Here is a 27,520-nt window from a genome sequence, read left to right on the forward strand (position 1 = left end):
AGTGACCAGAAATGTAAAAGGGTAAATGTGAATGAACAAATAAAGGATTACATGAGGATAAAGTACTTACATTCAAATGTAAGATGATATATCCCTTCTAATCCCCTACATTAGGGTTCATAGAGAGAGTTCAATTAGACAAGACCTGGGAGTGGTTCTCCACATTTTGATCTCTAAGAAAAAAGAAGGGGAAGAAAACAGAATATGAATACACTTTGGAGAAAAGAGTGGAAGTTTAGGGGAACTTAACTTCAATAATGAGGGTATAGACTTCTATAAAAATAAGGAGGAGGTAGTGGTAGTAATGACTGACACTTGAACCTCACTCTCATCTAAACTGGTAAAAAAAGACTATATACATGTGCACACATACAGGAATGCATTTCACTGAATAGTGAAATAAGAGAGAAAGTGGAGAACAGAGGAGAAGGAATTAGAGGGGGCTAGATTAAAAGAAGATCTAGTCCTAAATCGAAACAATTCTTAGGATGCTCAAAAATATTTATAATTCTTTTTTAGGAGGCAAAAAAATGGGGATCTGAAAAGGTACCCTTAAATTGGGGAATGGAAATACAAGTGATAGTATAAATATTATGGAATATTATTGTGCTGAACTCTTATTACAATGACCACCATGATTCCAGTAGACATTTTGTCTACACCCTTAAGGAGAGGTTAAGACTCAGAATGATGAATGAGGCAATAGTTTTCAGAATAAAGCCAATGTGGAAATTTCTTTTGATGTACTGTATACATCTATAATAGATATTTTTTCTTTTTTTTTTTAGGTTTTTTCCAAGGCAATGGGGTTAAGTGGCTTGCCCAAGGCCGTACAGCTAGGTAATTATTAAGTGTCTAAGGTCCGATTTGAACTCAGGTCCTCCTGACACCAGGGCTGGTGCTCTATCTACTGCATCACCTAACTGCCCTGATGTTTTTTCTTAATAAGGGGTGAGATAGGTTGAAAGAGTGAGAAAGTGGATCTAAGTTGAATGAAACAAAGTATATTTTTAAATAGAAAATATGTTTTTCTATTTAAACTGATAAACTAAGTAATCAATCTGAGAACTCATGATAAAACACATTCTTCACTTCCTGACAGCGATGAAATAGATTCAGAAATCAGTTCAACACAAACTCACACACCAGACTGATATATACGTGTATGTGTGTCTATGTGTGATTGTGTGTCTATATACATATATATACATATATGGAGTGTGTATGTGTGTGTGTATATATATATATATGTATATATATATATATATATTAGACATGACCAATGAAATATTTTATTTTGCTTGACTGTACATGTTTGTTTCAGGGGTTTTGCTTTTCTTGCTTACGTAATGGGGGAGAAGGAAGGGGAATTAGTAGGGAGAAAATTTACTTGAAAGTAAAACAAAACAAAATAAAATAAAAATTAAGGCATTCAGAAATCAAGAACTCTTCACAAAATGCATTTTACTATTCCACAACTATTATGACCTGCTTGAATTTCTTAATCTGTGTTGCCCTAGATATAATACTTAACTAATTAAACCCTGCCTCCAAGTCTGGGATCAAATTGACCATAATTCCAGGAGAAAAAAGAAAGCCTTAAACCAACAGTTCAGCACTTCAACCCTGAATAAGTCTTGGGCTGATCTTGCTCTAAAGTTGACATCTTAGTACCCAAGATCCTCCTTTATTCTCTTTCCAGCTCCCTGTTTGGGAATCCCAAGACATTTAAGAATGGATTTCCTATAGGTGAGCACCAATCTTTGTGTGACTAGTCCTCAATATCTATTGTCAGACATCTTCATCATAAGGCTCCTTTTCCATCAACCACTTACATGCCTGGACTTCAATCAATTTGTTGATCTACTTATACTTTTCATTAATGCCTTGGCTCTCAAGATTCAGTTAAAGCACAACCTTCTATAGAAAAAATTCTTTTGATTCCTCATTATTATAACTGCTCTCTCTTGCCAATTACTCTGTATTTACTTTACATATATTATATATATATATATGTGTGTATATATATATATATATATATATGTAATTATCTGTATGGATTTCATTCTTCCAAGCAGAAAATAAGAACAACTCTGTGGCCAGAGTCTGTTTCCTTTGTTACCTTATATCTTGTCATCAAACATGACCTGGCACTTAGCAGGGACTACTGAATAAAATTAAATTGCATGAGGAAATTTGAAGGACTACTATATATTCATCCCCTACATTGCTCTAAATTTGAGTTTTTTCCATCTTAGATTTAAGATTGAGACTCATCTCGCTCCAAGGTTTAGGATATCATCATGATATCTAATGATAGCAATAGATATTTTGAATAAAATAGCCCCATTCAGAGTGGGAAGCTCACCTCTATCTGGCAGATGTCTCCCTCCCTGTGGTGGGAGAAGGTTGGTTCTTTTTCCTGTTGGTTGTGTGTGTGTGTGTGTGTGTGTGTGTGTGTGTGTGTAGGGCAAAGAACTCATGGTGGTCTGACCCTTTTGTTGCAGGGAAATTCTTCTCCAGTGACTGGGATCTGGATGGTACCCCTCACTAGCCCCTTCTCCTTTGCTAGCAAACAGACCCCCCCCTTCCTCTGGTCCACAAATCATCTGGAAAAGATACATAAATAAAAACTCCCAGGAATATTATAGCTAAATTCCAGGACTCCCAGAACAAGTAGAAAATATTACAAGCAACCAGAAGAAACAATTCAAGAATTGTGGAGACAAAGCCAAGATAACACAAGAATTAGCAGCTTCTACTTCGTCACTGAAGGATCTGAAGTTTTAGAATATGTCATTCCAAAGGACAATCCAAAGAATCACCTACCCAGTCAAACTGAATATAATCCTTCAAGGGAATAAAAGATATTCAGTGAAATAGAGGACACTCAAGAGAAGAATTAAAAAGATAAATAGGAAAGGGATATAATAAAGTAAAAGTATTTACATTTCTACATGGAAAGATGATACTTGTAACTCATAAGAACTTTCTCATAATTAGGGCTGATAGATGGAGTATAGATAGACAGAGGCACTGGCATGAGTTGAATATAAAGAAATGATTAAAAAATAAAAATAAGGAATGGGAGAGGAATGTAGTGGGAGAAAGGGAAAAGGAGAGGTAGAATGGGATAAATTATCTCACATAAAAAAAGGCAAGAAAAGGATTTTACTATGGGAGTGGGGAGAAGGTGGCCAGAAAAAAAAAGCAATTGAAATATCAGGGAGACACAATCAGGATTACATAGATTGGGAAGTGCAATAGTACAGGATCAGGAGTCATGTAAGATGATATTGCACAAGGCTAAGGAGCTAGGACTACAACAAGAAACACCTACCTAATACAATTAAGTATAATACTTCAATGGAAAAAATGGTTATTCAATAAATAAAAGGATTTCAAGTTTACATAAAGATCAGAACTGAATGAAAAATTTGATCTTGGTAATTAGCCAAGACCTGAGAGAAGCCTTAAACAGGGAGGGGGGAGGAGGAGAAGAAAACATAAAGGATCCAATGGAGTTGAACTGTTTACATCCCTACATAGGAAGATGACACTTGCAATTATTAAAAATTGTACCATGAATAGTACAACTAGAAGGAAGACTGACAGTGTGGTTATAAGTTAAGTTTGAGTTATTAAAAAAAAACAGGGTTGAGAAAAAGAAGTACATTGGGAACAGAATGAAAAGAGGTAGAATGGGGCAAATTATTTCACGTGAAAAGGTGCAAGAAGTCTGCTATCTAGATGAGATGATGGGAGGGTGAGCCATGGGAATTTCATACACACTCTCTTCAATATTGGCTCAAAGAGGGAATGATCTACTAAATCTACTAAATGTAGAAATCTATCTCACCCAACAGGGAAGTAGATGGGCAAGAGATTAAGTAAAGGTGGGAGGGGGTCTGACAAAAGGGAGGGAAATTCAGGGGAGGTAGTAGACAGAAACAAATCACTGAGGAGGGAAAGAGTGAAAGGAGAAAGAGGCAAACTGAAGGAAAAATAGTAATAATAATTATGAATGTGAATGGGATGAATTCTCTCATAAAGCAGAAGCAGATAGCAGAGTGGATAAAAAAACCAGAATTCTACAATATGTTTGCAAGGAACACTTGAAGCAGTGAGAAACACATACACAGAGTAAAAGTAAATGTTTGGTAACCATTAAGTGTCTGAGGCTGGATTTGAACTCGGGTCTTCCTGACTCTAGGGCTGGTGCTCTATCCACTGTGCCATCTAGCTGCTCAAGAGATAGAAAATATAACAAAATGTAAAATAGATAATTTTGATTATATTAAATTAAAAGGCTTTTGCACAGATAAAATCTTGCAACTAAGATGAGAAGAAACAGATTTTACAGTGAAGTGTCTCTGATTAAAGTCTTCATTTTTCAAATATATGGAGAACTGAATTTATAAGAATACAAGCTATTCTACAATTGATAAATGGTCACAAGATTTGAAGAGGCAGTTTTCAGATGAAGAATCAAATTAATATAAAGGCAATATATATATATATAGTGCTCCAAACCACTTTTGATTAGAAAAATGAAAATTAAACAGCTCTGAGGTACCATCTCAGATTGGCCAAAAGGACAAAAAAGGAAAATGATAAATGCTGGAAAGGATATGGGAAAATTGGGACTAATGCACTGTTGCTGGAATTGTGAACTGATCCAACCATCCTGGAGAGCAATTTGGAACTATGTTCAAGGGCAAGCAAATTATACGTACTCAAAAATATCTCCATGTGCAAAAATATTTATAACAACCCTTTTTATGGTAGCAAAAATATTAGAAATTGAGGAGATGCCCATCAATTGATGAATGAGAACAAGCTTTGGAATGCTCTTGTGTTATAAGAAACAATGAATAGGCAAATTTCAGGAAAACAATGGAAAGTCTTGTACAAACTGAGATAAAGTGAAATGAGCAGAACCAGGAAAACACTGTGCATTGTATCAGTAATAATGTGTGATTATCTTTGAATGACTCAGCTCTTGCCAGCAAACAATGATCTAAGACAAGTGGTAAGGACTCAAGAGAGAAAATGCTATCCCCATCCAGTTAAAGAACTAATGGATTTTGAATGCAGATCATTGCATAATGTTTTCATTTACTTTATTCTTTTTCATGTTTTCCCCTTTTGATCTATTTTCTTTTACAACTGTGAATAATATAGAAATATTTCTATATGATAACATATGTATAAACTATAACAAAGTGCCTACCATTTCAGGAAGAAGAGAGAGAGGAGGGAGCAAAGGAGAGAAATTTGGAACTCAAATCTTATAAAAATGAATGCTAATTTAAAACAACTAGGAAGTACCACCTAACATCCATCAAATTGGCTAAGATGAATAAAGGGAAAAGGATTAATATTGGAGAGGATGTGGGAAGATTGGGACTTTAATGCACTGTTGGTGGAGTTGTGAACTAATTCAATCACGCTGAAGAACAATATGGAACTATTCCCAAAGAGCAATAAAACTGATCGTACCTTTGACCCAGCAATATTCAAAAGAAATCATAAAAAATGGGGAAAGTTCCATATGCTCAAAAATATTTATAGGAGCTCTTTTTTGTAATGGCAAAGAATTGGAAATTGAGGGGATGCCCATCAATTGGGGAATGGCTGAACAAATTATGATACATGAATGTTATGGAGTACTATTGTTGTATAAGAAATCATGAATGAGGGACGGCTAGGTGGCGTAGTGGATAGAGCACTGGCCTTGGAGTCAGTAGTACCTGAGTTCAAATCCAGCCTCAGACACTTAATAATTACCTAGCTGCGTGGCCTTGGGCAAGCCACTTAACCCCATTGCCTTGCAAAAACTAAAAAAATACAAAACAAAACAATAAAAAAAAAAAGAAATCATGAATGGGGACAGCTAGGTGCACAGTGGATAGAGCACTGGCCCTGAAGTGATGGGGACCTGAGTTCAAATTTGACCTCAGATACTATATAATTGCCTAGCTGTGTGACCTTGGGCAAATCACTTAACCCTATTACTTAAATAAACAAGTTTTTTAAAAAATTAAAAGAAATCATGAATGGTCAGACTTTAAAGAAGCAATTAAAATATTGCATGAACTGATGCTGAGTGAAGGAAGCAGAACCAAGAGAACACTGTACACATTAACAACGATATTGTGAGTTGACCAACTATGATGGATGCAGCTCCTCTCAGCAGTTCAAAGATGTAGGACACCCCTGGGATACCTGTTATGGACAACAGCATCCTTTTCCAGAGTAAAACAAACAAACAAACAAAAACCAACAGAATCTGAATGGATACTATGCTCATTTTTTCAAAAAAGAAAAAACCTTCTCTTTTTCCCTAGTTTTCTTTCTTTATCCTTAGTCCTAATTCCTCACATACAAAATGACTAATATGTAAACATGCTAAACACAAATGAATATGTATTAGTTTTACTAAACTTTTGCCACTGAGAGGAGGTGAGTGGGAAGGGAGAATAGTAGAAAAATGTAACATAAATATGCAAGTGGATGAAAGTTGAAAAATTTTAATAACATGTAATTAGAAAAAATAAATTAAAATATCAATAAAAATGAACACTAAAATGTCTTGACATGTAATTGGACAAAATACTATAAAAAATACTTGTCAGGAGAACAGAAACTGTTTACAAGTTGAAACATTTCCTCTAGTACACATTTTCCCTACTACACATCTGTCACCTCTTCCCATGTACCACTAGAGCACATTTGAAACTGAAGTAAATTCTTTAATGCCTTCTGCTCAACCTTTTTGGTTTGGTAACCCTGTGAATTCTGCCTTGACTAAGAGTTTATACTTAAAGAACATGACTTGAATAATGTCCTTTTCTTTCAGGACTCTCCTCTTTCCTTGATTTGACCCTAATCATTAGCAACAATGGGACTAGAGCTCCCTACACTAAGACTGAACTCATTCAACAATTCAACCTCTATATTTTTCATTTTTTTCTCATTGTTATTGTCACAATCTATTTCCTTTTTTCTTTAAAGACATAAACAATGGAGGCATTCAAACTACTACAGAGAACACAACTCCACTTGGCATGCCATCTTGTATATCTGTCTAAAAGACTTTTATGAAGAACTCACACAGAGTTCAGGAGAAATGGTATAAGGTTATCCTCAAGGTCTCTCTGAAGAATTTGAGTAGCAATTATAAGACAAGGGAGACACTGGCACTGGACCATCCAGCATGACATGTCTGTAACAAAGCAAACTCTGTACTCTACTAACAAAGCAGAATTGCAGTAGGTCAAAAGAAATGTAGGATGTACAAGTTGAGAGATATCACCTTTCCAAGTATTCATATGGACTCTTTTTGTCCAACCTGTGGTACAATCTTTGGACCTCCTTTGGTTTGATCAGCCACAGGCAAACACATTGTATATCATGAAGTCATTTTGATCTTATTTGATCATAAAGGACAACCACAAATGGGAGAGTACATGAAAGGATAAGAGCAAAACAAGGGGATAGACAAGAGGATGTGATGTGTTGGAGTCAAAAGGATAAAGGGATACTTGGAGATAACTATGATGATATAAGAAACAAGAAACTTTTTTAGGGAGATATTATTTGTAAATCACTCAGCACAGTGCCTCATAGTAAATGCTGTAAAGTTTGGTTCATGGTAAATGCTCATTGCCTACCCCTTTCCCTCATCTTGTACCTCTCTGTTTCCCACTCCTCTAGAATCAATAGTGAATAATACTAGAAAGAGTGCAAGACTTGGGATCAGGAAGGAGTCCAAACAAAATGTACTTCAAATTATAAATGATATTTCCTAACTAGTTTGCAATTACCTAATCTGTGAAACTGTCCTCCTTTAATCCCCCTCTTCTCTACTTTCGCAATCTTGATAGACCTTTCATCTTCTTGCATGAAAGTATAAAGGGATAATTTTTTCAAATTATAGTAGTTGGGTAAAGTAGCTTAAAGCTCCCCCACCCTACTAATGAGAACAGTATGTCAGAATGAAGATTTTATTGGCTTCAGGAGACAATAAGATTGTCTAAGTGATGAAAGCATCCTCCCTTTATCCTAATCCTCAGGTTATAAAAGGCAACCCAAAATAAAACCCAATTCTGTGTTCAGATATTCATGGTCTGAACCAATTTCAGGAGTGAATTTAAGAACCAACATTGAGGTAAGTTCCAATCTCCAATAAAGGTCAGTTATAAATATGCATTATTACTTTTGTAAAGATTTCTATTTTACTTTGTAAAGATAACTATTTTCTGAATTTCCCTTCTCTGCATAATTATCTTCCATACTAACCAGTATTCTAAAAAAGACAGTCCCTAGGTGGAGAGAAGAGAGGGGAGTTTTGATTTCTCACAGCTAAGTAAGAGTTAAAGTGATAGTAAAAACTGATTACTCAAGTCTAGATAGTTAGGGTTAGATGGAGAAATATTTCAACTTTTCTTTTATGGAATTCTTGTATTTTGTATCTTCTCATCATCTCTGACCATTTCTGTTACATAATACTTGAGAATGAATGCAAAGGTTATTGATTTTTTTACAGGATTATTCTGGAATAGGTTTAGATTTTGTGCCTATCACTGTGCTAAACCCTAAAAATTCAAGATACAAATGAAACAATTCTTTCCCTCAAGGAGCTTATATTCTACAAGGGGAAATAACATGTACATCTATAAATACATACAAATTATATAAAAATGAATACAAGGTAGTTTAAAGAGCAAGGACTCTAGAAGCTGAAAAGATAAGGAAAATCTTAATGTAGAAGAGAGTCCATGAGTTGACTCTTAAAGGAAACCAGGGATTCCCAGAGACAGTAAGGAAGTGGGAGTACTTTCCAGTTGTAAGGGTCAGTCAGACACAAGAATGAGAGATTTTTGTGTGCAAAAGAGCAAGGAGATTTAACATAGCTGAATCATAAAAAATGCATCATATAGTACTTCCCTCCTGGCCCTGGAGTCAGGAGTACCTGGGTTCAAATCCAGTCTCAGACACTTAATAATTACCTAGCTGTGTGGCCTTGGGCAAGCCACTTAACCCCGTATGTCTTGCAAAAACCTAAAAAAAATAGTTTATGAGACTTTAAGTAGGAAGAATAAATAGGAAGCTATTTAAATAATCCAGGAAAGAGATGATGAGAATCTGAATTAGGGCAGTAGTTATGTGAGTAAATTGAAGGAAATCTATTTAAAAGACATTAGGGAGATAGTGATGCTAAGAAAAAATCATGACTTTAATATGGCACAAAAGGTTGTGAACTTGGGTTACCAAAAGTAATAAGCAAGTTCAGAAGAGGGATAAGATTTGGAGGAATGATCCTAAATTCTGTTTTGGATACATTGAATTTGAGATGCTTACTGGACATTCAGTTTGAAATGTCAAATAAACAATTAATAAAGCAGGACTGGGGATGAACAATTTCATAAAGATCTCTTAGTCCAGCTTGCACAATGTGCACTTAGTAAAATTGAGGTCCTATAGAGATCTTTGACCTTACTCAAAGATCCCTTCTGAGTGAGTTCTAGAGACAGGAGTAAAATTCAGGTCTCTTAATATTGCTTTATTTTCACATTACCATGCTCCCTCAATATAGCTTATAATTAGAGGTTGTAAAATCACAATTAGTTTTGAAGAGAAACAAGTTAAAGATCAGTGGTAACACATAGGGTTTTTTGTCAAATAGGGTACTAGTTTGAACATTTGATTTTTAATTTAGTCACTTAAGAGTCCTGGAAAACTGGACAAGGCATTTATTCTGATTGAGCCTGTTTCCTTATCTGCTAATTGGAGATAATACAATTTATATTACCTACATACATACAGAGAGAGTGTGAGAGAGACATCAAATGACATTTTAAATGTAGTCCTTCATAATACTTATAAAATTTTGTGTAATTGTTATGATTCTATTTACATTTCCAGTAATACACCTAATTCTTTCACTTTTTTTCCCTATGATATAGGTAGAATAAAAACTGAAAAATATGTCAGAAGAAATTAGCAGTAACTTGGATAGGTATCAAGCAGAGCGCTTGGCAGAGTTATGCATCACTGTTGATGAAAATGATAATGTGATTGGTACAGAGAGTAAGAAGACTTGTCACATGTATAAAAACATTGAAAAAGGTACAGTAGAAAGATGAGTGGCACTTCCTTCAGAAGTTTCCCCATTATTTTCTTAGTCTGACATATGATGTGGAATGTGAGCTATGGCCTCATAAAAGAATGAATCGGGGCAGCTAGGTGGCACAGTGGATAAAGCACCGGCCCTGGAGTCAGGCGTACCTGGGTTCAAATCAAGTCTCAGACACTTAATAATGACCTAGCTGTGTGGCCTTGGGCAAGCTACTTAACCCCATTTGCCTTGCAAAAAAAAAAACCCTAAAAAAAAAGGTTGTTCAAGAATGAATCATCTTATTTTCTTGTCATTTGTAATGTTTTAGTTTAAAGACATATCTCTTAATCTATATGATTTTGACTTTCCATGTAATTAATGACATATAAGAGAAACGACAGAACAGATGCTCACAAATCTCTCCTTATGTGTCTTATATGGCCACAGCTTCAGCTTTCAATCATGGTAGTGTGGTTATGTATGAGGACTCTGTAGAAAAATACAGCAATGACAGACAGACATCAATTCATTGTTTAAAGAAGTTCTTCATTTCTTTTCAGGGCTCCTACACCGAGCTTTCAGTGTTGTCTTATTCAATAGTAAAAATCAAATCCTGGTGCAAGAAAGATCAGATACTAAAGTTACCTTTCCAGGTGAGTCTCTCCACTTGAATATTATTCCTACAATTTCAGACATAATTCCCTTGTTTGGATTGGGGATAATTGATGAGAAAGTTAGTTCTCAGTAGATCCTTCCCTTTTTTTGAGTTTATTATCCTATGATCCAATAGGCAATGTAAGAAGAATTTTATTACAATCACTTTTAAAATAATCTGTTTTTCAAGAAAATGAATTTTAACTTCAGTAGAAACTCTCACCTACCTGACAATCAATAAAAATTACTAAAGATGTTTTAATTCTAAAATCGTTAGAGTCAAAATAAAGACTATACATAGGAGATATAAGATAAATCTTTGTGGAAGATAGTTTACGTTTCACATATGTTTTATTTCTACAAGTCTAAAATACCTTTCCATAAAAGAATGCTGGAATTACTTAAGTATGATCAAATTAAAAAAAAGGAAAAAAGTGATTGAGCAAATATATATCCTGATTTAATTTCAGAAACGAAAGCTTTATGAATTTTTATCTGATTCATTCAAAGATCTCCAGAGAACAGTTTAAGGAGAACCTAGAAGGTTCTAAACCAAAACTGACAATTTAAGTATTAACAAAACATTAAGTCAGAATGCATTCACCCAAGAGTTCTGAATGAACTCAAAGATGAAATTATTAAATTGGTCATAACGTATAACTTCTTTCAAATATTATTAAGCAAGAGAACCCAGAGAAGTGCGATGTGCAAGATAATATCTAGAAGATGGAATGGAAAGGGAACTAAGACTTTGTCTTTTCTCTAGCTCTTATCCTTACATCTATTCCTTGTTTTCTTTTTCTTTCTTCTCTACTTTGTTATTTTTTCCACTTTTCTATCCTTACCTTCCTTTGTCCTTCCCCATTGTTTAGTTTCTGATAATTTTGTGTACCCCCTTGAGACATCTAAGCAAATTCGATCAGAAATCCTTAAACTTTATACCTTTTTTTTCATGTAATGGATCCCTTTGACACCACAGAAGAACGGACAGAATTCTTCTAAGAATATTTTATTTAAATGGATAAAATTAAATATATAAGATTACAAAAGAAATTGATACATTGAAATGTAGTTATCTAAATAGTAATAGATAAAATTCACAAGTGTAGAAGCCATAGATTTAATGATATCTAAAATCATTTACATCTCTAGAATCATAAAAATTATAGAAAAATGAACTTTACATGGTAATATAGGTTGAAGTGCTCTGTTGTTTTGCACAGGGACTAAATGATAATTTTCTGACAAACAATTCCCAGTGCTTTGTTAGTGGGGTTGTCACAATTTACTGATTGCTTTAAAGAACAATCTTCAGGAATACCTACATTTCTTTTTTATACTATACCATAAACCATTATCTTATAAGCATAGTTTAGTTGAGAGTTTTCTGCTCAAAATATATTTCCTTTAATCATGTATATTGATACATTTTTTTGTAGTTTTTCTGATAAAGTTAATAATCTTGTTAAAGAGACTTTTTTTGGCAAGCTTATTTCACTGGCACAACCTCTTATTATTCAGAAGAGGCCATTTTTTCCTTTTCTACCAGGAGACCATATTGCAAGTGGCCTTCCTGGTGAAAGAGAGATAAACATGTTCTTTGCATTGAAACATTAGTACCAACTTCTGTTTCATTTTGAGGTCATATGAGAAAAGAGAGATGTAAAAATTTTTTCCTATCTTCATTTTTTTTAGGGTACTTTTCTGACTCTAATTGTAGTCATCCCTTGAGCAACCCATTAGAACTAGATGAGAACAATGCCATCGGAGTAAGGAGGGCAGCACAGAGAAGATTACAGGCTGAATTAGGAATTTCCCCAGAAGAGGTAACCAATCTTATTTACCAGAAATAGTTATAACTATAAGAACTGAAAACAAATTACATGAGTAAAGTTAAAGGAGTTTTATGCCTAAAATTCAGTCAACTCTAAGACAATTGTCTTAAGATAAAGTCATTTTGAAGAATACTGTCATCTGGGGTGGCTAGGTGGTGTGCAGTGGATAGAGCACCAGCCCTGGAGTTAGGAGTACCTGAGTTCAAATCCAGCCTTAGACACTTAATTACCTAGCTGTATGGCCTTGGGCAAGCCACTTAACCCCATTGCCTTGCAAAAACTTTAAAAAAAATACTATAATCTCCAGAGGAGCTGGTGGTTTTCAGAATACAGATTAAAGCAATTTTTTAAACTTTATTTTTCTTGAGGTTTCTTTTTATTGGAAGGTGGCTATGGTTTCTTCACAAAATAATTATTAAGGAAATGTTTTGCATGACTAACCATTTATAACCTACACCAATTTCTTTCTCAATGAAGGGAGGTGAGGAAAAAGGAAAGGAGAGAATTTCAAACTCAAAGTTTAAAAAAAAAACATTAAAAATTGTTTTTACATGTAGCTGGGGAAAATAAAACACTAAAGCAATATTTAAAAAAAAAAGAAAAAAACATAATTGAGTGGGTCTCAATCTAGTGATCAAAATACTTTCAAAAAACCATATGACCTAATAATTACCTAGCTGTGTAGCCTTGGGCAAGCCACTTAACCCCATTTGCCTTACAAAAACCTAAAAAAAAATTTTTTTTAATTTTAAACAAAGACCATATGATAATGTGTCATTTATTCACCATTGTCAGGAGAAATTTGAGTGCTTTTACATATCTAGAATTCTAGTCAACTAATGGGAGACGATATGTAGTGGGTAGATAAAGTTTTAGAATTAGAGTTGGGAAGACCTGGGTTCAAATTATACTTCAGATATTAATTATCTGTGTGATCTTAGGCACCTCTCAGTTCCTCATTTTACCAGTCTGTTAATTGAGGGGTTGAATTGAATGATCTTTAAAGTCCCTTCCTGCTCTAAATCTATGATCTATTGATTATAATTTACTACTTCTGATAGTCAAGGTCTTAGACTTTTAGAATCATTGAGTATGAGAACAAAAAAGGACATATTTTCATTTTACAGATGAAGAAATTGAGGCACAGAGTTATATGTGACTTATCCAAGGTCACCTAGATGATTAGTGACTGAACTAAAACTAAAACTCAAGTCTTCTGACTCCCAGTTCATAGCCTAAAGTAAAAGATGCATGTAGGCAACAAAGCAAGAATGAACATGTCCCTTCTGAGACAAGACTACCTAAAAGAAATAAGATAAAACCTAGTTCAATCAAAGCTTCATATTTTTCCTTCCATGTCAGCAGCCAATGATTGGTTTTCTGGTTACCTGACTGGCCTAGGACCTTCAGACTCACTCAGGAAGAACCTGACAATATAAACCAGCAGTTATAATTCTTACAAATTAACTAAGGTGTTTATCACTTACTCTACCAAAATTAAAAATTTCTCAAACTATAAAAGCAAAATTTACCCAAAATAAAAGCTAGTAATACCAAACTAATATTCACTTTCCCACCTGTCCTAAAGTTATATAATAGAATTCTCTAATGCAATAACTTTAGATGGAAATTCATATTCTGATTGCTATTTGTCATTCGTTCTCAAAAAGGATCATGACTTGCAAATGAATTGGATTTAAGTGAAGGTGTGCTATGCAGTCACCAGTTTCATTTTCTCCTCTCAAGTCATCTAGATCCAGTGTCAAGATATTGATCATGTTGACTAGAGATGGCCCTGGACGCAACGGGTTATATTCTGATTGCATTTACCAAGATGAACATGAAAGTTCATTTTAGGAGCATTTTGTGCTCTTCTGTTGTTTCAGTTAACATTTTTAGTGACAGTTTAGTGGCACTATAAATGAGCAATTATAATTCTTACAAATTAACCAACTCTGTTCCATATCTGAGACTTTTTATTTTCTACAACACCAACTTTCTCTATCTCAACAATTTTTGTTCATCATACAGTCCTGCAAAAATTATAGTAATAATCTTTTTAGCTCATCCTGCTGCTTCAAAAGAATGCTTTATTAATCACACTTTTGTCTGAAATTTTAGCCATAGTGCAGGGGTTATCTGCAGCTTATCAAACAGGGATTAAGTATGTAAGGGAGGAGTTGGAGTATTTATAAGGAAGATGACAGGAAGATTTGAACATTTGGTAATACTTCTTATTAAAGTAATGTGTGTCACTGAAGAATGATAGCAAATAATAAATGAATAAAAAATAAATGAATAAAAAAATGAAACCCATTATAAACAAAGGAATTGTTCAAGGCAACTCAGGTATCAAGTAGTTGGTCTGGATTTCAAATGCTGACCCTTTGACTCCAAATCCAGCATTCTTTACACTATACTAAATCCTTTCTCTGCTTTTAGAAATGGAAAGTCTATTCATTCATTCATTCGTTTGTTTGTTTATCTGTTTATTTTGCTATGATTGGTGTGCTAACAATGTACCAAATTTGGTCACAGGTTACCCTGGATGATATCATCTATATGACGCGCTACCATTACAAGGCTCAATCAGATCAGACTTGGGGAGAACATGAAATTGCTTATCTCCTATTGATAACAAAGGACGTAACCTTGAATCCAGATTTCAGAGAGCTGAAAAATTATCACTATATGTCAAAGGAAGAACTAAGAGAGCTCCTGGCAAAAGGAGCCAGAGGTGAAGCTAAGGTTACTCCATGGCTAAAAGTCATGGCAGAGAATTTTCTCTTTAAGTGGTGGGATAGCTTACCTAATTTGGATCATTTTGTTGACCATGAAACAATACACCGATTAGGAAACTATTGATTATTACAAAATTAAAGCAAAGTCTTTAATTGTTGGGAAATATAGAGAATAATTAATTCTAATCTCAGAACTAAACATTAATAGGGGAAATATGATTCAAAATTTTCCATTTGGTTTTAGGATATGCTATATATAGGCAAATCTAGTATCTCTACCTCCCACTGTCTGCTGGAGATCAATAGCTTTTCTCAGGCTGATGCAAAACATCAATCTAATATGAGTTACTTTTTCCTTTCTTTGAATTTCTAGTTTCCACCTTGCCTGGACTATACTGCAGATAGATCACTGTGCTAGTCACTTGATAACATAGGAAGTTTAGACAAAGTTCTTACCTCCCAGAATCTAAAGGATACTAAAGGTACACAAATTGCCGTGGGACCAGATAATACACATTAAATACAAAAGAAAAGTAGAACAAAGTTCTCAGTGAAGAACAAGAAGGACTCAGTTGAATGTTCTCTGAGATAAAGAAGAAAAAACTATCAAAGTCAAGGTTTTACCACTTACTCTGCTAAAATTAAAAATTCCTCAAACATATTTCACTGCCAATGACCAATCCAAAGATCTTTCCTCTCTATGTAGCTTTATAATATACAAACTACTTAAATGAACTCCATCATTATGCTAAATATTCTGGGATTCTAGAGCCTATTAGAATATTATTAGAAGGTTTTTTCCAATGCTTGACTTGTAGATCTTTCCTCTCTATGTAGCTTTATAATATACAAACTACTTAAATGAACTCCATCATTATGCTAAATATTCTGGGATTCTAGAGCCTATTAGAATATTATTAGAAGGTTTTTTCCAATGCTTGACTTGTTTTGATATATGACTATGTTTGGTGATTTTTACTCTTTAGTCCTAAGTTGTGCCTTAATAGATGAGAGAAAACTAAACTATGTTTCTTATCTTTGATTTTAGCAAATCAAAAATAAAAAAGTGATTTTTTCCTCTAGGGGAATTGGGTTTTTCTATGTTACTTTTAATTAGTTGTATTGCTAAATATATCAGACTAACTTACAATAGGATGCATGAATACAATTGAACAATGAAAGCATTTTATAATAAAATGATGGCTAAGTTCTTCCTCCTGTCCAGATTTTTATTTAATGAATGACCATATTCAATCCAATTCTCTAAACTCTTTTCAGAAGTGAAGTTTTACCACTACTAGCTCTTCCTCTTCTAATATGGCTGTGCATTTTATTATCTAAGTGTAGTCAACTAGAACCCAGATGTCCTGGTCTCCATTGACAAGTCAGGTCTAGGTAGCATGCTGGATAGAGTACTGGACCTGGAGTCTGGAGGTGTCCTGAGTTCAGATCCAACCTCAGATGCTTAATAATTACTTATGTAACCTTAAGCAAGTCACTTAACCCCATTACCTTGCTTAAAAAAAAAAAAAATACAAGTCAGGCCCCTAAAGGTCTGACTACATCTCTCCCTTCATGTTCTATGAATAAACCATTTTTCATGCTATCAGTTCAAACTCTCAATAGTATATATTTGCCACTGTGATTATCAACTGATATCAATTAGTCAGCCAGATTTAATTTACTTTTAGAAAGGAGTATTTATTAAGACTGTATAGTTGGAACAACTGGAACAAACACCCCAAAGTCCACTGAATATTTTCTCACCAGGGAAAAGTTGGTTTATGCTGAGAGAGCACATGAACAAAAAAGTAACAAAGGTTTGGGAAGTATTTTTGACAGACTTCTCAGGACATTCCTGAGAATAGAATTTTTCTGCTGGATATTTTGTAAAACCTTGAATGTAGAATGTAGAACATCCATATTGTCCTTACTTTCTGATGTCTCCACTGCCATTTGCCCCTGATGTTCTAGGAATGCTAGTAGAACACCTGATGAGAAGTCAAACTCTACCAACAAAATTCTCTTGCCAAGGGAGATGGAAAAAAGAAGGGGGTTTTCTTTCTCATGTCCAATGATTCTTTCTCAGGAGTTAGACTGAAATGCTTTCCCTTGCTTCCCAGCTTGTTGAAATCTCTTGGGTTACATTTGTGAGTAATATGGGGGTGTTTGGGTTCCACAGGAATGTGAGGGGAGAACTGTTAATTTACATTACTTTTTAAACATTTTTTTATTTTTATTTTTTTAGGTTTTTGCGAGGCAAACGGGGTTAAGTGGCTTGCCCAAGGCCACACAGCTAGGTAATTATCAAGTGTCTGAGACCGGATTTGAACCCAGGTACTCCTGACTCCAGGGCTGGTGCTTTATCCACTACCGCCACCTAGTGGCCCCCATTAATTTACATTACAAAGACTGGGTTCTACCTGTTTTGTTGTCTATGGGCAGGTATGTAAATTAAAGACAAAAGACTGAGCTTCAATCTGATCAAAGACTGAGATTAGGCCAGGTCGGCCCTACCTAGTTCTAAATTAACCTAGGGTCTTTGACCTCCTTTGCACATGCTCAAGGAGGTAGTTGTTCTTGTGCATTAGTATAATGAGCAGGTGTCTGAGGTCAGATTTGAACCCAGGTACTCCTGACTCCAAGGCCGGTGGTCTATTCACTGCGCCACCTAGCCGCCCCAAAGCCTTTCAAACTGTATAAAAGACCTAACAGTTTGGGGATTGCTTTATCCCCCACCCACCTTGAGAGAGGTGTGCCATTTTGTTAAAATATCTTAATAGAAAACTATTTTAATCACTCTGGATTAAGTATTCACCATTTATAGCAACATTCACTTCTAAAAAACATATCTGTGCTTAATGGGATGGGGTGCTTTCAACACTACTCTTGGGAAACATTTAGTACAGCCTTATTCACTACTCTCAATGCAGTTTATTGAGGGTGGTGCAGAAATAATCAGATAGCACAACACAAATTGCAACATCCTTGTGAACTAGACATGTGTTTTCTTACTTTAGTGTCTTTTCTGAGCTCCCATAATTAGAGATTAAAATTCGTACCTGATTTTGAGCTTGGTTACACCCTCTATTCAAATTCTAATCCTTTTTTTCCCATTTTTTTCCTTCCTTTGTCTAATTGTTTTTGCCTCCTTTCTTTGCCTCTGTAAACCTCTAATTTAATGCACCTCAATTGAACATTTAAATCATAGTATGTTCAAAGCACTATGCTACTTGAAATGAAAAGACAGAAATAAAGCATCCTCTCCTTAAAAACCCACTTTTTTCCTTGGAATACACAATTTTTACCCAGATAAGGACTAACAAAATAATTAAAGAAGATTATAAAAGATGGAGGTGAGGAAGGATATTTCAGATATATAGCAAACCACTTGGACAAAGACAAGGAGACAAGAGATGGAATATCACATATAAAGAATAACTAGCAAATCATTTGAACTAGAATGGAGAGCATGTGCAGAATAGCAATAGAAAAATAAAACCAGAAATGTAAAAGGGGAAGGATTCATCCATTCCCACTTCATACAGTCACATTAAGGTCCAAGGCCTTTGCAAAACTGGGATTTCCAGCTGATTGCAGTATACTGTTTATCTATTTGAAATCTTTTGGGAATTCTTAAAATTCAGAAAAGCATTCATTAGCCAATTAGTGCATATCCAATTAATATGACTTGCTTCCTTCCCAAGCTAACTTTAATGATCTTATTCCTCCAACTTCCATGCCTTGTGTTTAATGGAATACCTTCTATTGTTGGCAAACTTGTTGCCCAAAATAATTGAGTAACTCATAAGTACTTTCCTCAGCAGTTTTAAATGAGAAATGCTCATGCCCCCAATGTCCAGGACTCTAAAGATCTCTTTTCCTCCTCATAGTAAAGATGACACTATTTTGAGCCAACACAATATGACATGTTACACAATTTAATTTGATCTTTGAATGAAACTAAAGTGAAATTTTGTAACAATGGATTCATAGGATCAAGAGGCTTTACAGAACTGCTTCTGAAATAAAGAAGTAGAAAATAGTGATAATGGAGGTTTTGAGGTGTGGAATAGGTGGACAAGGGTACTTCTGAAAGTTAGCTTTCTAATTTTTCAGGGATATCTGCTAAGAGGGAGGGTAGCAGGAAGCTTTAGAAGGTTGGGAAAAAAAGGGAAAGTTTGGAAAAGTTGACAAGGGCAAATGTGATTGTTTACCAAAGAAGAATAAAATAATTTCCTTAGAGCAAAAAGGGACCAGTGGAGATAAAATAATATGAATTGATTTTGGATCCTGTTGATGGTTATGCGAATTCTTTCAAGATCATTCAGAAACTTTGATTCTGAGCATCTGGAAGGTGTCAGGAGCCCTTAACCAGGGATTCTGTGATATGAACTAGTACAAAGTTTCAAAGGACATGAAGGTAGAGGGTAATGTAGAGTTTGAATTGATTTAAACACTGAAAAACCCTGAGGGTCTTACCTTTTGTAAGGCAATGTTATAAATGACAGCTCAATAAATGGCACACCTCTCTCAAGATGGGAACAGGGTGAGGAAATACCAAAATGCTAGGTCTTTTTTGCACTTTGAAAGGCCTTGTTCCTGCCCCTTCATGCCATGCCAGTCATAGTCTGGGGTCACAATCTAATTGATACATTGGTCCCTATATGTTTCCCCCCACCCTGCTTAGTACACTAATTACCTCCTTGAGAAGTACAAAGGAGAAGGTCAAGACCCTAGATTAATTTAGAACTAGGTGGGGCAATCTCAAAAGTTTTTTATCAGATGGAGGATAAATCTTTTATCTTAATTCAGTACCTGCCCATAGGCAACAATATAGACAGACCCCAACATTCTTGTGGAACCTAAACACCCTCATATTCCTCACAATTCCACATTTTCTACTGTAATAAGAATTTGGGTTCCACACCTTATTCGTGATTTCTTTCTTAAATCACAATCCTTATTTTTGATATAACTACGAACTTTTTTCTTTTATCAAGATTTTTACTTCCTCATTATCAGAGGCATAGGCCCATCCTATTTTCCAGGTTTGTGAAGGAACACATGCCAGCTTTCTAATGTCTTTTACTACTTGCTTATTGTCATCTCTCTTTAGGCAGTAACTTGATAGATTCAATTTATAACAAACTCCTCCTTCTTCAATCAACAGATAGTCTAATACAACTCCATATTGAATAATTCTCTCTTGTTTGCATGGTTTAGTCAGCCAGCAAGTTCAGGACCCTAGCTGTCCAATTGGTAATTCTTCCACTACAGCTTAGAATCTAATCGGTATATAAATTGGGTTCCGTAACCCCATCTCCCATCCTGTGCCCAGGTAGCAGACCCATAAATCTAGATACTCTCCAACCAATCCTTGACAGATGGGTATATGCAGTAGTAATTAAAATTTTCTTTACCATAGTGGATCCTGTCAAGGGATCCAGGTACCATGATTACATCTCACATGCGTCTCAGTTTGCCTATCTCTTTAAGTTGTATGGTCTAGACTGTGTGTACCCTGCTTCTAGATATAAGTCCACAACCATTTGTTACTCACCAGGAAAACATCCTGGCCAGACCAATATAGACATTAGTAACTCTGAACTGACTCAGTCATATGCCACTGGTGTTTCTCTCCTTTGGACCAGAATCCTGTGCCACAGTGCACCTCTGACCAGGAGCTGAGAATTCAGGCTGGACCCAGGAATGACACCCAAGGCCAATTCTCAAACTGCTGTGAACCACCACAAGTCCAACATTTCGCCACACCAAAAGATTGGTCATTGACTTCTGTCAGCTGGATTTTCCTCCCACCATTACTAATACCTCATTCTCTAAATCAGAGAAAGGATTCTCCCTAGATAGGTTATATAGACTCGTATAGAATATAATCATGGCACCTAATAATCTTCCTCCTTTTCTCTCAATGAAGAACATCTTCACCCTGCCTCTCCTCCTCCCTTCCATAAGGAGAGGGCCATAAATAGGGATGTCACACTTACAGAATCAAGGGGGAGTTACAGGTACAGACCCCTTGAATAAACAATGCATTCATAGCTGAGAGATGGTAGAGATGAATTGTTTTGGTGTCTCTCCTCTCTTCTCTTCTCCCCTGGAGACATCCTATGTCCTTCTGCATCTTCTGAATCCATTCCAAAAAGTCCTCACCAATTCAGGTGAATTGTTGAGACCTTGTCTTCTGGTAAAAACAACTACTTAACATTTTGCTCAGATCAAAATATGTGTTTTCCTCACAAGACAAATGAGATTCTGGAGATTATAATTTATATTTTGGTTTACTCACTGTAATATTGACATACATACTCCACTTTAACACAATGAACTTCCATAAGCATTTTACCACATGAGGAAACTCCACTGAGAATTAACACATTAACTTAAGCTTGTAGCATATACATTTCTTAACCTTTTGCTCTCGTTATAATAATGACTCAAACATCCTTAACTAAAATGAATTTTTTCTTTCCCAAAATATTCCCAAATATACCATAGATTTTCCTTTTCCTGATGTCCTTATCTGACTCACATTCCTTTTCTTAAACTAGACCTTGAAACTGTAATTATTCTAAATTTCCTATTCTTCTTACCCACATATCTCCTCTAACATAAAAATTAAAGAAACAATTCCTACCTTAACATGTAGCTGATAGCAGGTGTCAGAGCCACACACCTAACCACATGTTAATCCCAGGTTTTAACATCACAGTATTTAAATCATATATATATATATATATATATATATATATATATATATATTATATATATATATATTATATATATATACATATATACACACACACAAGAGATAACCAAATATTGTTTTTAATTTAATATTTATTTATTCTCATTTTGTACAAACAATATTTTTATACATTAATAAAACATTCTTGTTTAAGAGTAAACAAAATACCCCCTCCCCCAAAAAAATATAGACTCACTTGAGCGATAAAGAGGAGAGAAAAAAATTAACATTAAAATTTAAAAATAATAGTAATAATTGTAGGTATGGCCAAGTGGTGCAGTGGATGGAGCACCAGCCCTGGAGCCAGGAGCACCCAAGCCCATATCCAGCCCTGTACACCCAACAATCATCCAGCTGTGTGACATGCAAGCCACCCCAAGCCCAAGGAAAAAGAAAAAAAAAGACCTAAAATAAAATAGTAATAATAGTAGGGACGGCTGGGTGGCAGACAGAGCACTGGCCCTTGAGCACCGGGGTCCAAATCCGGCCTCAGACACCCAATGATCACCCTACTATGCGGCCCCAGGCAGGCCACCCAGCCCCATTTGCCCTGCACCTCCCCAAAATAATAATAATAAAAAATGTGCTTCAGTCTTTGTTCCAACACCACCAACTCTGTTGCAGGTGGATGGATCACATTTTTTATGATAAGTCCATCACAAAATTTACTTCCATATTTTTCCATCGTTGCCATTGCTGATCACAACTCCCTCCTTTCTTATTTCTCCACTACCATGTACTATATTTTCTCTCTCCTTTCACTGACTCTGCTGTAGGGTAGCTGAGTGGCACAGCAGACAGATCCCTGGTCCTGGGGCCAAGAGGCCCCGAGCCCCCATACAACCCCTTAGGCCCAGCATCCACCTGGCCCTATGGTCCCAGACAGGCCATCCAATCCCAGCCCCTTGCAAGAAATAAAAAAGGAAAATGAGTTATATCTGACCACTCTCCCCCCATGTCCATCCTTTCCTCCTTCATTCACATCTGCCCCCTTCCTCTGTCCCCCGCTCTCCTTCTTATTCCAGATGTCTATACCCCATTGAGTATATATGCTGTTTCCTCTCGTAGCCACCTCTGATGAGAGCTAAGATTCCCTCATTCCCCCTTGCCTTCCCCCCTTCCATATCATTGCAATAGCTCATTGTAATAAAGAAAAACCTTATTATATGAAATATCTTGGCCTTTTCCTCCTCTCTTTTTTCTTTCTCCCATTACATTTCCCTTTTTTTCTATTGACTCCATTTTTACAAAATATTATATCTTCAAATTCAGCTTTCTCCTGTGCTTCATCTATAAAAGTGCCTTCTACCTGCTCTGTCAGTTGAGAAGGTTCATATGAGTATTATCAGTGTCATTTTTCTATACAGGAATATATGCAGTTCATCATCATTAAGTCCCTCATATTTTCCCCTTCTCCAGTCTCTATGCTTCACCTCAGTCCTGTATCTGAAGATCAAACCTTCTGTTCAGCTCTGGCCATTCCAACAGGAACATTTGAAATTCCCCTGGTTCATTGAAAGTCCATCTTTTTTCCCTGGTAGAGGACATTCAGCCTTGCTGGGTAGTTGATTCTCAGTTGCATTCTAAGCTCTTTTGCCTTCCAGTATATTATATTCCAAGCCCTACAAGCTTTTAATGTAGTTGCTGCTAAGTCCTGTGAGATCTTGATTGCAGCTCCACTGTATTTGAATTGTGTCCTTCTGGCTGCTTGTAATATTTTCTCTTTGACTTGGGAGTTCTGGAACTTGGCTATAATATTCCTAGGTGTTGGTTTTTTGGGATTTCTTTCTTGGGGAGATCAGTGGATTCTCTCCATTTCTATTTTTTCCTCTACTTCTAGAAGATCAGGGCAATTTTCCTGTAGTAATTCTTTGAAAATGATGTCAAGGCTCTTTTCCTGATCATGACTTTCAGGTATTCCAATAATTTTTAAATTATCTTTCCTAAATCTGTTTTCCATATCAGTTGTTTTTTCAATGAGATGTTTCACATTTTCTTCTCATTTTTCATTCTTTTGGTTTTGAAGTATTGAGTCCTGATTTCTCGTAAATTCATCAATCTCCCTGAGTTCTATTCTTTCTCTGAAGGATTTGGTTTCCTCAGAGAGTTTTCTTATCTCTTTTTCCATCTGGCCAATTCTACTTTTTAAAGCATTCTTTTCCTCAATCACTTTTTGAACTGTTTTATCCATTTGACCTAAGCTGGCTTTTAGCATGCTATTTTCTTCAGCATTTTTTTGGATTTCCTTGACTAAGCTGCTGACTTCATTTTCATATTTTTCCTGCATCTCTCTCATTTCTTTTCCCAGTTTTTCCTTCTAACTCCCTCATTTGATTTTCAAAGTCTTTTTTAAGCTCTGTCATACCCTGAGCCCAATTTCTGTTTTTTCTTGGAGTCTTTAGATGCAGGAGCTTGTGCTTCCTCATCTTCAGACTGAGTATTTTGATCCTTCTTGGGCTCACAGACAAAATATTTCTCAATGGTGTGCCTCATGTTTCTCTGCTTGCTCATTTTCCCAGCCTTAGCCTGTTTTGGGGTGCTTCCTGAGCTTTTGGGACACTCCCACAAGGGTCTCAGTGTGTGAGGCTCTGTCCTCCCTCCTGGTCTATGAATGACCATATGTGCCCCACTCTGCCATGGGGCTGAGGTGGAGGGGACCTTACTGTTCTATGGGGGGGGCCTAGACTGTGATCAGGATCTGAATGTGGTCAGAGTCCCAGAGTCCTGTTCCTGGGACAGAGGACAGAGCTTGGCAGTCTCTCTTCACTCCCCTCCCTAGGTTCAATGGGCTCATGCTCTGGGGGCTCCTGCTTACCGGCTCCTCCTGCTTACCGGCTCCGCCTGCTTCTGTCTCCTGGATTCCTTGCTGTGTGCCCTGAGGGCTGGGTTTCATGTGCTCACTCTAGCAGAGGTCCCCCTGCTGTTCCCCCAATTTGTGCCTAGTGCTCCCCGGGGCATAGATCAGGAAACTCCCCCACTGCTGTGAGCCACGGCTCCCAATGCCCTGGGACTGCTTCTTGGAGGCTGAAGTTCTTTCTCTCTGGCGGGCCCGCAGCCACCCCTCTGGCAGGCCACCCCTTCAACCCAGGGGAGCAGAGCCTTTCTGCTCTTTTCCAGGTTACCTTGAGTAGGAGAACTGCCTCACTGGGTCCCTCTGTGGGTTCTGTCTCTCAAAAATTTAGTTAGAGTCCTTAGCTTAGAAGTTTTATGAGAGAGTGCCTAAGACATGATCTGCTCTTGTCGCCATCTTGGCTCTGCCCCTCGATAACCAAATATTGTAAATACAATCTCCTTGCAGTTCAAAAGAATATCACATAACTGATTAACATATCTTATTCATCAATAAGTTACCTTACAGTAGGACCACACAATTGCTATTTGTTCAGTCATCCCTCAAAGCCCCCCATATCAGTTGTATCCTGATTCTCTAAGAATCCAATCTCATATATGTTACATTTGAAACCCCAATGCAATTCTTATTTATGCCATGATTAATCTGATAACAAATGACTAAATCAGCTGAAACCTCAGTTTATTTAGTTGGTATCAACTATACAACTAAACTTCCCAACACTTTAGTTTGATAAAAGCTTTAGAGTACCTTGTACAAAGAATCCAGCACTCATATTCCAAAAACTCCATCCAACATAAAACTACAATTGTTATCATTATTAGGCTTAACATTAAAGTAAATTAGAACTTTTTCCCAAAAGAAATCAGTAAATATCCCTGATAACATAATTATGTATTTTTCTTCTAGTAACACAACCCCACTTTCCTTTAACTCAAAGGTGTTACAATAGAGTTTTAAATCCCAAACTAATTTAACAATCTAGGTTATTTAATTCTTCCCATTCTGTACAAATTTTGTCAGAATTTAACACTAATATCCCCTCCTTTAAAATCCTCAGAGTGATTCCAAAACTCTATTTCATAAACCTTAAAAACAGAGTGAGAATCAGTAGTGCAGCACTTTTAGACCATGAGGCCAGAGCAGACACATTCATTAAACATGATTTCCTTTCAATAAATGTGTCTCCAATCCCTGATTTTATATTTTCTTCCTTTCCCAATCCCATATCCCACCTGTGACAGGGTCTCTTGACCTTTAAGGCTTAAGCACTTTAAGTCACCTACCCCCTCCTCCACAGGCAGGTGGGGCTCTCAACTGAACTCAGTTTAGAGTTCAAGTCTTAACAAGATGGTGGATAGGAACAAGACCCCTATGTGTCCAGCCTACCACCCCTTCCTTCAACCCAGGGAGAAAACATGGGATCTTTCCCAGATAGTTCTAAGAATAAGAAATCCTCTCTCCTATAACTTTTTTTAATTTATTTTTATTCTCATTTTGTACAAATTTTTTTTACATTAATAAAATATTCTTGTTTACAAGTAAACAAAATAGCCCTCCCCCCATGAATATAGATAGACTTGCTTGGACGAAAAAAGTAAAGGGGAGAGAAAAGAATTAAAATAAAAAAAAATAATAGTAATAATTGTAGGTATGGCCAGGTGGCGCAATGGACGAAGCACCAGCCCTGGAGCCATGGGCACCCGAGTCCATATCCAGCCTCGTAAACCCAACAATCACCCAGCCATGTGATATGCAAGCCATCCGATCCCTACTTCCCTGCAAAAACCAAAAAAGAAGAAAAAAAAAGACCCAAAATAAAATAAAATAGTAATAATAGTAGGGGTGGCTGGGTGGCAGACAGAGCATTGGCCCTTGAGCCAGGAGCACCCGGGTTCAAATCCAGCCCCAGATACCCAAAGATCACCCTGCTATGTGGCCCCAGGCAGACCACCCAGCCCCATTTGCCCTGCACCCTCCCCCAAATAATAATAACAAAAAATGTGATTCAGTCTTTGTTCCAACACCAACAACTCTGTTGCAGGTGGATTACATTCTTTATGATAAGTCCATCACAAAAGTTACTTCCATATTTTTCCAATGTTGCCATTGCTGATTGCAACTCCCTCCTTTCTTATTTCTCCACTACCATGTACTATATTTTCTCTCTCCTTTCACTCTGACTCTGCTGTAGGGTTGCTGAGTGGCGCAACAGACAGATCCCTGGTCCTGGGGCCAAGAAGCCCTGAGCCCCCAAACCACCCCTTAGGCCCAGAATCCACCCGGCCCTATGGTCCTGGACAGGCCTTCCAATCCCAACCCCTTGCAAGAAGTAAAAAAGAAAATGTGTTATATATGACCACTCTCCCCACATGGTCCATCCTCTCCTCCTTTATTCACATCCCCACCCCTTCCCCCTGCTCCCCCCTCCTTCTCACTCCAGATGTCTATACCCCATTGTCATCTCTGATGACAGCAAAGGTTCCCTCATTCCCCCTTGCCTCCCCCCCTTCCATATCATTGCAATAGCTCATTATAATAAAAAAA

The 27,520-nt window shown here is 36.4% G+C and overlaps 1 protein-coding gene across 1 annotated transcript; it reads left to right on the top strand.

The window, feature by feature from the left end:
- The first annotated feature begins 9,992 nt into the window (after positions 1-9,992).
- Positions 9,993-15,477, top strand: LOC141494068 (isopentenyl-diphosphate Delta-isomerase 1-like). Its single transcript, XM_074195236.1, has 4 exons — positions 9,993-10,134; positions 10,684-10,776; positions 12,473-12,603; positions 15,151-15,477. Exons 1-4 carry the CDS (start codon positions 9,993-9,995, stop codon positions 15,475-15,477), a joined length of 693 nt encoding a protein of 230 aa, XP_074051337.1.
- The last annotated feature ends 12,043 nt before the right edge of the window (positions 15,478-27,520 follow it).

This window comes from Macrotis lagotis, chromosome 7, assembly GCF_037893015.1.
Source record: "Macrotis lagotis isolate mMagLag1 chromosome 7, bilby.v1.9.chrom.fasta, whole genome shotgun sequence".
NCBI lineage: Eukaryota > Metazoa > Chordata > Mammalia > Peramelemorphia > Peramelidae > Macrotis > Macrotis lagotis.

Bases quoted from the DNA above. Each gene is read 5' to 3' on its own strand.
- LOC141494068 (XM_074195236.1), top strand. From the start codon at position 9,993: ATGTCAGAAGAAATTAGCAGTAACTTGGATAGGTATCAAGCAGAGCGC. The intron at 10,777-12,472 runs GTGAGTCTCTCC...CATTTTTTTTAG, and splicing joins TACTAAAGTTACCTTTCCAG to GGTACTTTTCTGACTCTAAT. The intron at 12,604-15,150 runs GTAACCAATCTT...ATTTGGTCACAG, and splicing joins TAGGAATTTCCCCAGAAGAG to GTTACCCTGGATGATATCAT.